The sequence below is a fragment of the Ostrea edulis genome, chromosome 9 (assembly GCF_947568905.1).
Source record: "Ostrea edulis chromosome 9, xbOstEdul1.1, whole genome shotgun sequence".
In the NCBI taxonomy this organism is placed as follows: Eukaryota; Metazoa; Mollusca; class Bivalvia; order Ostreida; family Ostreidae; genus Ostrea; species Ostrea edulis.
Window position 1 is genome coordinate 23,440,760 of NC_079172.1, and position 12,818 is coordinate 23,453,577.

The 12,818-nt window shown below is 34.9% G+C and overlaps 1 protein-coding gene across 5 annotated transcripts; it reads right to left on the reverse strand.

Moving 5' to 3' along the window:
- Positions 1–169: 169 nt before the first annotated feature.
- On the reverse strand, positions 170–11,942 carry LOC125657901 (divergent protein kinase domain 2A-like). Of its 5 annotated transcripts, none has more exons than XM_048888815.2 (5): positions 11,858–11,942; positions 8,493–9,229; positions 8,047–8,169; positions 6,049–6,226; positions 170–3,297 (listed from the first exon to the last, which is right to left on the reverse strand). In XM_048888815.2, exons 2-5 carry the CDS (start codon positions 9,189–9,191, stop codon positions 2,930–2,932), a joined length of 1,368 nt encoding a protein of 455 aa, XP_048744772.2. In that variant the 5' UTR covers positions 9,192–9,229; positions 11,858–11,942; the 3' UTR covers positions 170–2,929. The 5 variants fall into 5 exon arrangements, with proteins under 5 accessions (XP_048744772.2, XP_048744771.2, XP_048744770.2 ...); XM_048888814.2 differs by having other exon boundaries at positions 11,828–11,897; XM_048888813.2 differs by having other exon boundaries at positions 11,849–11,878.
- Positions 11,943–12,818: the final 876 nt, after the last annotated feature.

The following is a 12,818-nucleotide window of genomic DNA, read 5'->3' on the forward strand; positions in this document are numbered from 1 at the left end:
TGGTAAAATAAACAATAATTTGCACTTACTTTGAAATCCACAGTGTATTTACAATGTACTATTACTGAATACATGTACTGACACCATATGTGTATTTCTGGATTCAGGTATTCATTTCTTCATATTACAGTGTATATACCTGGCACTGGAAATCAATTTTCAACAGAAGTCCAATAGTAAAGGTCTTTATTTAGGAATTTAAAATCCAGATTAAACATCACAATTTTTATGTACATTTAATAATTTCATGTATCTATAAGTAATTACCATGAAAACCAACAAATTCAATGAATTTATGCGCAAAGGCTATAGGTATTAAAATTGTGCTTTATAAAAAAAAAAAAAAGGATGCACTGAAAACACTCTGCAAATAATTCTATTGCTTATGTATACATAAAAAATGCAAAAAAAAAAAAATCTTTCACTAGCCAAGGGTTCTACTCTGCTTATCTCAACTTTATGTTATCAGAAACATTTCCAAGCAAAGATTAGTAAATATTGTTTTTCATCCAGCAACTGTTTCTTCCCCTAGGTGATTTGGTTTTTAAAAACCAATATGGTTCATCCTTCAGTCAAAGACCTCATGGCTGAACCTTATTTCAGTATTGGCATATTGCTTGGAAACCAATTTTTAATATGCTATAGGACCACAGGCACCTGAAGTATGGATATTACTACCCTCCCCCTTTTGATAATTTTCTTTTGGTGGCAATAACTTCTCTGAAATGTGTGAATTCACGGTCTACCTTCTACCGGTATAATACATGTATTTTATTATACCAGCAGAAGGCCAATCTCAAAAGCTTACAAAAAGCGTGAAAACAATTGCATGAATCGAAAGAGGGATGAGATAGACCGGGAATTCACACATTTCAGAGAAATTATTGCCACCAAAAGAAAATTATCAAAGGGGGGGGGGGGGGTAGCAATATCCATACTTCAGGTGCCTGTGATAGGACCTGATACCCTTTATATAGGAGTCATTTAGTAATAGATTTTCTTAATGGGAAAGTTTCATTGCTAAACTCAAATGGTATCAGATGGAACAGAGAGGTCCATTTCAATACCCAGCAAAAAGCAGGAGACATATAATTTTCACAAGTATACTTAAATCTTCTCTATCATTACAATAAACTTTTAATTAGATTGACTTAAGGAGGTATACTACATCATCATAATGGCCGACTTTCTATTAAAACATGAATGAAAATATAGATATCAGCAATTATATTTGTCGATTCCTTTTAGATCTAACTGCCTAGCCAAGTAGCTCGATCAATAGGCAAGCATGTTTACTGCTGAACTGTAAATTGCGTGTTTGAGTCCAGCAGGTGTTTTAATTTTTTTCCAGATTACTTTCTAATAAAATTGCATTTTTTGACTAAATTAAGTAAATTTGAAACTTTACGATTTCAAAATATTGTTGTAAATATCCTCCAATTTTCATCTACCTTCAAATTTCTCTTGTGAAGCATTCCTCCTTAAACTATCACTCATTTATCAAAAGGAACATGTTTATATACACATGTACCTGTACATCTAAAAATGGAATGTTTACCAAAACACAGCATAAGAGCAATAACTCTACAATTCATGTCATCGAATGGAATAATGAGATGTCTGAATTTAGATAAAAAACACAATAGGTGGAGGTATTTGTAATGAAGAGACTATCTACTAATCAGATAGAAGAACATGCTCGATAAAGCTGAGTCGGGGATGTTAGGGTGAGTATGGTCTTTCTATCATCAAAGAGTGTTTTACGTATAACAGAAAATGTTATCAATGTATAAGGCATGAACAGCTGTTCAAAATCTTGTCCAGGAAGTGCATGATGTAGCATACAACATTACATTTCCTGAACATTTTCATCAAAATTATGTATATTACTGTCATTATATGTACATGTTCTTTAAAATAAATAGACAAGAAATTGATACTAGCCATGCTCCTACTAAATAATGTGATCCTACTTAGCACTAAATATATCCACTTAATACTACAGGTTCTCCAGCCAGCAGGAGGATTGTGGGTAAATACACTATTTTCAGTCTAGGTGCCCTGATCGAGGTCTGTGGAAAGGACATAAGATGTATTTCGGGTGGTAACTGATTCAGCTTCAGCTGCAGGAGGGACATCTATCCAAATTGAGGAGTTTTTGTTCCACTTGGAGTGGACCAAATTCCCTTGGCTTGCAAAGATGCATTTGGGATACATTAAAATGGATGATACACATAATACACATGAATATACTTATGGCACATACTTCCTGTTGTGTGACTAAGTACTGCATACAAGGAAATTTTCACCCCGTGTTACATTTCTCAGACACCATGACAACAATTTCATGCTTTTTAAATCTACAATGTATGCACTAAAAACTAAAATAGTCAAATGGAACTTTTCTCATCACAGTAGTACCAATAAACAGTATTTGCAAGCATGAATTTATAGCAAGATAAAATAATACATCAGTGTCATTACATGGGGCAAAAATTAACTTGTGTACAATATATATATAAATAGACACTCATTTAACCAAGAAATTTTTAAACATGATCACAATACATAAACACTATCTTTAACTAATCAATCTAATTAAAATTAGATCCTTTGATCCACTCACCTACAATACACAAAGGTGAGCAAATCAAAGGACCTTATTTTAATTAGATTGTTAACTAAGCAACCTCTATCAGTAATTTACATTGATAAATACAATTAGATCAGTATAGTAAAAGCTTTGTTCATAAGAGCAAGTGATCTAATGAAAACAATCAAAGTACCTCACTAAAATCTGGTGATACAAGACGCACAAATGTTCTCTCAAAGGGATGCTATTTCATATCTTATTCATTAACCATGAGATCAAAACATCAATTTTATGATAATATCTTGATATGTGTTACACAATAGCATAATACCGTTTTCAGATCCGATCACCTTTTGCAATATCTTTAGAATCTTGAACATTTCGTAACATGTCCAATGCATTTATTATCTTTTCCTTGGCTTTCATTCTTCCTTCAGCCACTGTAGGGTGAACACATTCATTTAATAGGTACTCTAGATCAAAGTCATCCCTGGCATAATTGGGCATATCATGGAGGAGACCATCTGGCATGCCAAGGTCCCCTTCATTAGCGTATTTGGAGAGAAGATTGCGGCAAGCTGCAAAGTAGTTGTGGTCAGACTCTTTATGGGAGCAGAGATCTTCGGTTGAAAAGACTAGGCAGTTTTTACCTCCACAGTCATCAAACTTGGACTCCAACAAATCATCATATCCCCCAGGTTTTACTGAAATTTTTGATAATTGTACATATTACATATATTTAGACACCTTTCTTTATGTAGTGATAGATACATGTATTATGTATTTTAACACTTTCTTCAACAATGGACCTCATTTATCTCCATGATTTTCTTAATATTGACAGCCCCAAAGTTTCCAGATTTCTTCTTGACAAAGCATTGTGTCACACTCACTATCAGAATTTGATAGTAGAAATAATTGGTGAAAGTTCATCAAACATCATAAAAAAACAAGAGATGTTTATAAAACATATATGCCCCCCCCCCCCCCCCCCCCCCCCCCCCCCCCCCCCGGTGCAAAATTGAAAAGGGTTATACACGTGCATCATTTAATTGATAGTAGTATCACCAATTCAAAATATTGAGCAGACAATATCTTCCTGTGTCAAGAGTGGATTGATTATGTAACCTAAAATCAATGGGGGTCATCTACTCCTTATGCTGTACCAGTGTACCAAGTTTGGTGTCAATCAAGCAAATAATTCTTAAAATATAGGAGACAATATATTACTATGTCCAGTTTGACCCTTAACTTTTGACCATGTGACCTCAAAATCAAGAGGGGTCACCTTTTCCTAAAGATGTACTAGTGTACCAAGTTTGATGTCTCTCAAGTAAAAGGTTCTCAAGATATTGAGCGGACAGTATATTCCTTTGTCCAGTGTGACCCTTGACCATGTGACCTCAAAATCAATAGGGGTCATCTTCTCCTGAAGATGTACCAAATTTGATGTCGGTCAAGCAAAGGGTTCTCTAGACATTGAGTGGTCAGTATATTCCTATATCCAGTTTGACCTTTGACCATGTGACCTCAAAATCAATAGGGGTCATCTACTCTTAGGATGTACTAGGGTAACAAGTTCGATGTCTCAAGCAAAGGGTTCTCAAGATATTGTGCGGGCAGTATATTCTTATGTCCAGAGTAGATTGACCTTTGACCATGTGACCTGAAAAATAATGGGGTTCTCTTCTACTCATAACCAACCCACATATAAAATATCATTACGATCAAGAGAAGAGTTCTTAAGATATTGAGCGGACAACATGTAGGTGGTCTACCGACTGACCAACATACCGACCGACAGGTGCAAAGCAATATGCCACTCTTCTTTGAAGGGGGGCATAGTTAACTGGCTGAACTTAGAAGTTACTTCTTATTCTATGGGTCATACACCTGTTTTGATGCAAAATATAATTGCTTTTCATAATTAATGTTATTGATCATCATTTTATAGTCAATAGAGAAATATCTGAAACAAGTAACACTTACAAATAAAGAAATAACTGAAACATTTAACACTTACAAATAAAGATAAAACTGAAACATTTAACACTTACAAATAAAGAAATAACTGAAACATTTAACACTTACAAATAAAGATATAACTGAAACATTTAACACTTACAGATAAAGATATATCTGAAACAAGTAACACTTACAAATAAAGATATAACTGAAACATTTAACACTCATAGATAAAGATATATCTGAAACATTTAACACTTATAGATAAAGATATAACTAAAACAAGTAACACTTACAAATAAAGAAATAACTGAAACATTTAACACTTACAAATAAAGAAATAACTGAAACATTTAACACTTACAGATAAAGATATATCTGAAACAAGTAACACTTACAAATAAAGATATAACTGAAACATTTAACACTTACAAATAAAGAAATAACTGAAAAAAGAGCTTCACAATATATCATATCTATGAGTGTCTACATGCTGTTTCTATCCAGTCCCATAGTGTCTTTGACCTTTTGACCCCAATATTAATAGGGTTCTTTTTCTCTTGATGACAAAGCTACATTTCTACTCACCTTTCTGAATGGTCAGTCTATCAACCACCATCACATTTTACACTCACCTTTCTGAATGGTCAGTCTATCAACCACCATCACATTTTACACTCACCTTTCTGAATGGTCAGCCTATCAAGCACCACCACATTTTACACTCACCTTTCTGAATGGCCAGCCTATCAACCACCACCACATTTTACACTCACCTTTCTGAATGGCCAGCCTATCAACCACCACCACATTTTACACTCACCTTTCTGAATGGCCAGTCTATCCACCACCACCACATTTTACACTCACCTTTCTGAATGGCCAGTCTATCAACCACCACCACATTTTACACTCACCTTTCTGAATGGCCAGTCTATCAACCACCATCACATTTTACACTCACCTTTCTGAATGGTCAGCCTATCAACCACCACCACCACATTTTACACTCACCTTTCTGAATGGTCAGTCTATCAACCACCACCACATTTTACACTCACCTTTCTGAATGGCCAGCCTATCAACCACCACCACATTTTACACTCACCTTTCTGAATGGTCAGTCTATCAACCACCACCACCACCACATTTTACACTCACCTTTCTGAATGGCCAGCCTATCAACCACCACCACATTTTACACTCACCTTTCTGAATGGTCAGCCTATCAACCACCACCATATTTTACACTCACCTTTCTGAATGGCCAGTCTATCAACCACCATCACATTTTACACTCACCTTTCTGAATGGTCAGCCTATCAACCACCACCACATTTTACACTCACCTTTCTGAATGGCCAGTCTATCAACCACCACCACATTTTACACTCACCTTTCTGAATGGCCAGCCTATCCACCACCACCACATTTTACACTCACCTTTCTGAATGGCCAGCCTATCCACCACCACCACATTTTACACTCACCTTTCTGAATGGCCAGCCTATCAACCACCACCACATTTTCCACATCAATCACAGATACTCTTCCTGCTTCATCTACCACTAGATTTTCGTAACTTAGATCTGTCCAGTACAGACCGTAAGGGTTGCCATGATTTGTCAGTCTTTCTGCAATCTTCATTATCTGGTATGCCAAATCAGCCTTTGGGGGAAAACAGTCACAGAGTTGTCACAATCATCTTAATTTAGCATAACAATCTCTACATAACAATCTCTACATAATGATCTGTGTTAAGATGAAATCAAAATATTGTTCACTTCTAAAATTCACTATGGTTCCTGGGATAGACAAAACTTTTTATATTACTTGCCCTTCGAGTAAACTCAAACTTTCACTTGTCCAAATGAAAAACTGTTGTCTGAAATATTTTTACTCTAATGAACCTTTCAACCAGTAATTTTAATTATCTCCTTTTACGGGGTCAACTACAATCGGTGAATAGCTCAGATTTCCTTCTTTACGCTACCAAATGTAAGAATAACCGTATATAATTGCCAATAATTCGGATTTTTAGAAGTTAAAAATTGGTCCAAAACTCTATCTGACTTATAGGTGAGTCCTAAGAAGATTAGCATTTTTCTGGGCAGCGTAATTTAGAGTATTTTTAAAACAACTTTGTACTCCGACGATTATCATGATTAACGTTGTCTGGACATATTCATGTTTTTAAGATTATATGCATAAAATACAAGTATCTACATATTTTAATGATTTTATTCATCTAAGTGTATATTATTGAAATTGATTTGTTGAGAAAATGAATAAATATCAGTGCATAAATTTCACAAAACATTTGAAACAGAGGTGAAAACGTTAGAAATTGTCAACCAATTCTTGAAAAAAGTTATACCGACTTATAAGTGGGTCATTGGCAAATCCCTCCAAAATAGCCTATAAAATATACAACCGATTTATAGGCGAACCGACCTATAGGCGAGTGTATACATGTACGGTAGGTTACATTGTAACTTACAAAGTTCTGTGAATTACACAGCCAAGTATTAATGATTTCATACAAGTTTAAGGGTTGCTTAACCCGGGGGCATTATTGTAGTTGAGTGCAATTGATGGCAAAATAAAAACCAAGTTATGTCAAAGTTATAGATAAGAAAATTACAGAAATGAATCTGTTCACCGCAAAAAAGCAGATAAAAGACGTACACTTGTGGCGATGTGTTGATACATGTCAATGATTAAAATTAAAAAAATAAAACGTTTCAAATGTGTAACAAATTAGTTTTTAGTCAATAAGTCAATACAAATATGCATAGGTACTATCACTCCCATAAATTGTATTATGGGTAAGAAAATACAAAGTACTGGCGATAGCGCTGGATTTCTGACACAAGGTACATACCATACTGCTATCAGTATAAGTTAATCCCGTAAATTAGGATTGTCGCGCTGCCTAAAACTCGCATGTTCTTTTTAATTGAAATTTATGTTTATTCTCAATAATGCCTTTCTTTTTAAAATCATCTTCTTTCTCAATGTTACTTTGAGGGACGATTGTGAAGCTGCCATTTTCTCACAAACATGACTTAGCTAAGTTGTACATCGGATAGTTACTGATAGGATAAGATACATTACGATCTATTAGAAAGGGTCCTTTAAAAAATCAATGGATCTGCATAGAAAACAAAAACTACAAATCTTAATATTTATCACTCTTAACACAATCAAAATAATCACATTTCCTATTGAAATAATCACTTGCCCCAACGGGCAAGTGTGTATTGAGTTTCACTTATCCGAACTGGGTTTTCACTTGCCTCTGGCAATCGGAAAACCGTTAATGTCGATATCCCTGGGTTCATGTTCATTTCATCCAGTTTTCTGATCAAACATTTACACAATTTTAAACAAATTTGAAAAATAACTAAATATGGGATATGGTAAAACAATTTTCATTAAATGGGGTAAATTCTTAGTCTGTTGATCTGTATATATATATTAGATACCCTTTTGTGAAATGGCGCATTGTAGAAATTGTTCAGAGGTTCTCCTTCATTGCTGACAACAATGAACCTCCCACAAGCTCCGAAGTATTCAGGGAATGGCCATCCTTCACTCTTTGGGAATGTCTGTAAATTATAAAGTGGTATTGTTGAGTTCATTATTCATCTGCTTCAAACCACTTTGTTGTTTATGGGCCAGCCAAAGACGGAGACAATTGGAGTAAGATATAAATATACTTGCTGTACATCGTACAGTATTCACAGTCTTGAACTTTCAATAACTTTTTTTATGTTTACTTTTATAATTATGTGTGTAGAGGGTAAACTTCTATCATTCCCAACCAATAAACTGTGAAATATTACCTGAACTTTTTTATGTTTACTTTTATAATTATGTGTGTAGAGGGTAAACTTCTATCATTCCCAACCAATAAACTGTGAAATATTACCTGAAGTATGAGTGGTTCTGGATTAACCCAAGCAGTTGCATATATCTGTAGCTTGTCCCTAAACATCATCTCACGCCGTTCAGGGTAAACTTTTTCTTTATAGTATCTATATATTCTGTCAATCAAATTATATGTTGGACAAGCAAACATGTAGCTCAGGTCTTTAAGGTGGCTTGGTTGCAATCCTTCTCTCTGGATTGCATTAGTTACTTTCATTTTGTCAAGCACTCTTGCTACGTCACATCCAAGAGGTCTGTTTGCATCTGTACATATTTTGTCGTCGATATTTTCCCATTCTCTATTATGGGCTAGCTTTTTCAAGACAACAGTCTTCTCTAGTCCTTCATGATGACCTATGTGGACATTCTTTAAATTCACAAAATCTAAAAATCTTAATCTGGACCACCCCTTCATTTTGATTAGACCATCTTTCAAATCCATGCATATACTGTGACCAAAGCATGCTGGGCACTTTTCAGTTTGCAAATAGGACTCCTCTGTCAAATGATTCTTGGACAAAGATAAAAACAGGCATCCATACAGGTAGAACGACAACACAGCAGCAGAAATGAGAAAACACTTGGCCCTCACAGGAAGCCGCCGGAGTTTGTAAGTGGCATCACTAACAATAGAATGCACACGAGTCATGGAGGCCTTTGATGGTCCAGCACGACGATTTCTGATTTCTGCAGAAAGCATGCCTGGGAATACCACTACATGACACGTACTCTCAATTTCTGTGGAAAAATAAATACATCAGATCATCAATTTTCTGGATATATGCAATACATTGTATCTATGACATTAACTAGGATGATAGACATGAAATTTTACATTATAGTGTTGCATATACCTGCAGAATTGTTCATTATAAGGAATAAGGGTCAATTACAGTCTATATTTGCCCTAGTTCTTGTGTTAATTTAAAAATATATAAATAATGAAATTGAAAGTATAAATGTGTTGTTGAGGAGGTGGGATATATAAAACAATTACAATTTGATTAAGGAATAATGAAATTTATCAAAGGGTTACATATAAACAGGACTTCAATTTTACTTCACGATAATGAGAGCAGGGCTTGAAGCTAACTTTTTATGTCACCAGTCCAGTCAGACTGATGGGGTATAATTTCAACCAGTCCGCAGAAAATTTTACCAGTCCAACAGAGTTTTCCAGAAATAATTAAACATATTTCGTTAATGTTATTAAAATGAAATTAAACTCAATATGCCTCAGACAATATTGTAACACTTAAATGTGGGATTTATATTTACGAATCAGATTCGTCTGATATCTACAGATCGAAGCATGCCAAATGTGTGTATAAAATTTCAAAAGTATATTTTCCAAAATGAAGCTTTAGAAAATTAACCAGTCCCATCGGACTGACTAAAACAAATGTCAGTCAGTCCGACATACTTTTAACCAGTCACAGACTGACGGGCATATGTTAATTTTGAGCCCTGTGAGAGGTTCAAGAGAATGAGTTAACTTTGCCTAATATTTATATAACAAGAAAAACATTGGGACTGGAAGATTACTTTGAGAGACTGAGAACTTCAAGATATCAAATTAGAATCTATATATGTATTATCAATATTTAGTAATAATAGAAAGGAGAGCAATACTGTAGCAGTCACCCATCCAAGGGCTGAACATGCTCACCATTGATTAACTCACTAGGAAAGCTAACGAGGCGGTAAAAGTTCCCTATATACATGTACTCCCCGCTACAATACCTTTGAACATTTGAAGCAAATTTGAACTCACAAAATATCCCATGATTTCTTTTTCATCTTAATTGTCATATTTAAATATAATTCTGTCTGCCTTACTTAACATTTGTTTATTTAGTAAATTTAATATTCATTCATCTGATAGGTACCACAGGTACTAAGCACTTTAATCATATAAAATAAAATGAATCATTGCTTTTCTGTATATCATTAATTCAGGTTGTCTTTCTAAAAACTTTAGATCCATCTCTTCAGATGGATTGTAGTCTTTTTAATCTTATATATCTAAAACATCAAACACTTGTGAACAATATACGGAGTAATCCGAGATTCCTCTGACTCTTAACCCCGCTTTTATTTTGTGACTTCTGCGGGGGAGAGTCAGAGCGGACTCCATATTGAAAAGTGGGAATTCAGCGACACCAGCTGGTGTCGCTGCTTTACCTACCTCTTACAACTTTATTTCGCGGACCCATCTTCCAAGACGCGAGGATTCAGTTATCGGAAGATTATTCTACAAATACATCATGATTAATACGATGCTATCGCCGTTTAAACGATGGAATTTTGTGTTTACATGTGCTGACGTCATGCGCAAAGAAATCAAATGGCGAGGCGGCGACCTAATTCAAGTGATGCTCCATTTGTCGGTGTTAGGGCCGTTTAAACGGCGATAGCATTGTATTAATCATGATGTATTATCTTCCGTTAACTGAATTCTCACGTCTTGGAAGATAGATCCGCGAAATAAAGTTGTAAGAGGTAGGTAAAGCAGCGACACCAGCTGGTGTCGCTGAATTCCCACTTTTCAATATGGAGTCCGCTCTGACTCTCCCCCGCACATGTCAAATATAAAAGCGGGGGTAAGAGTCAGAGGAATCTCGGATTATATACGGAGGTATTCAAATGCAAATAAATGCATCAAAGTCTTTAAAGAGGAATACTACATACACTGGAGAAATTTTATATGAATGAAAAGTGGAGGATATGTACAACAATATTTATTAAAATTGAAAACTTTCAAATTTACTTCATTTAGTAAAAAAATGCAGGTTTAATTGAAAGTATTCGGGGGGGGAGGGGGGGGGATTAAAATCCCTGCTGCACTTGAACCCATGATCTACAGTTCAGCAATCGACATGCTAACCTACTGAGCTACTCAGAAAGGCAATGATATTTGAAATGAATGGACTAATATTGGTGATATTTATATTTTCATTCATGTTTTAACAGGAAATCAGCCATTATGATTAATGTATCAGGATGTAGTCGAGTACTTCCTTAACAAGGACGAGAAAAAGCTGTCTGTTCCAGTTTATCAATCTTAACAAAACTGAAGTGGTCGAATTTACCCCATACACGGTCGAAGTTACCCTCTTTTGACAATGTTACTAAAACCGCTGCATTTCCTTATTTTTTCTCTTAACCTTGATCAGCTGTTGATGATTGAGTTTGAAAAATCATGACAAGATCAGTTAGGATATTCAAAAAACCCAGTTTAACGTTAACTCTGTCTTGGATTTATATTCATTTCAAATTCACATAGTAAACATAATAAACATAATCGGTCGAAGTTAGACCATCCTACGGGCCTACCCCTTTAGAAGAATAAACAACTCAGCTTACGAGTCAACCGAATACAAAGTCGTCGTTACTTCTTCTTTTTACATCTTCCATATTAAACTACGTTCTGTAAAGCGCACTAAAGAATGTGTAAAATGGTAGGTTGATTTACCCAAATGAACCCATATGAGACTAAAATGGACACGAATGTAAAATAAATATACCAAAAAAATGAAATATAAATGGACTCAAATTAATAAGATATTCATCCTATTGATATATATGTAACAGGTTTGTAAGTTGATAATGAACAACTCCTGCATGGGTTCAGGGAATTTAATATCGCAGTAAAGGATATTTCGCATGCACATATTCTATTGCTTTTTTTTTTTTTTTAAATTTCCTTCTTTATTATCTGTCTTGCTTTTATGCCCTCTGGGCCCAAAATTGGAATAAAACTTATCTTATCTTATCTGTACAGGGTATATATATGTACATGGACTCGGAAAAGAAGGAACAGTCTTTGTAACATTAAGCAAAGATATACACGTGTATTTTCAACTTCACAGATTTCAGAATTCTTATTGTATTTTTTTTTTATCACCATTTTTATGAAAATCAAGAAATTATATAGCTTTGGTAAATGAAGAATATCTAATTGATTACCAAATATCATATGCTGCATCGATAATGGACTTTGAATATTAATAGCGAGGACTGATTGTTCTCGCAAAGGTCCATTAGTACGTATGCATGCAGTAGCGAGATAAATTTTTGGCTTAGGAATTTCTCAACTTGATAGATTTAGTACAAATTCCACTTGATTTAGGGCACTGTATGGTCATTGGAGTGTCCATTTTGGTTCATTTGTGGTCATCTAAGCATTTTCTTATAAGAGTTATCGATCTTTCATTTGTGCTGATTTGGAAAATGTTCAGTTTGGTCCATCTTTTTACGATCCGCTCCGCTACTATAGAGGAGCGGGACGGATCTTAAACCCTTGGCTAGCGAAGATGAGTTTGGT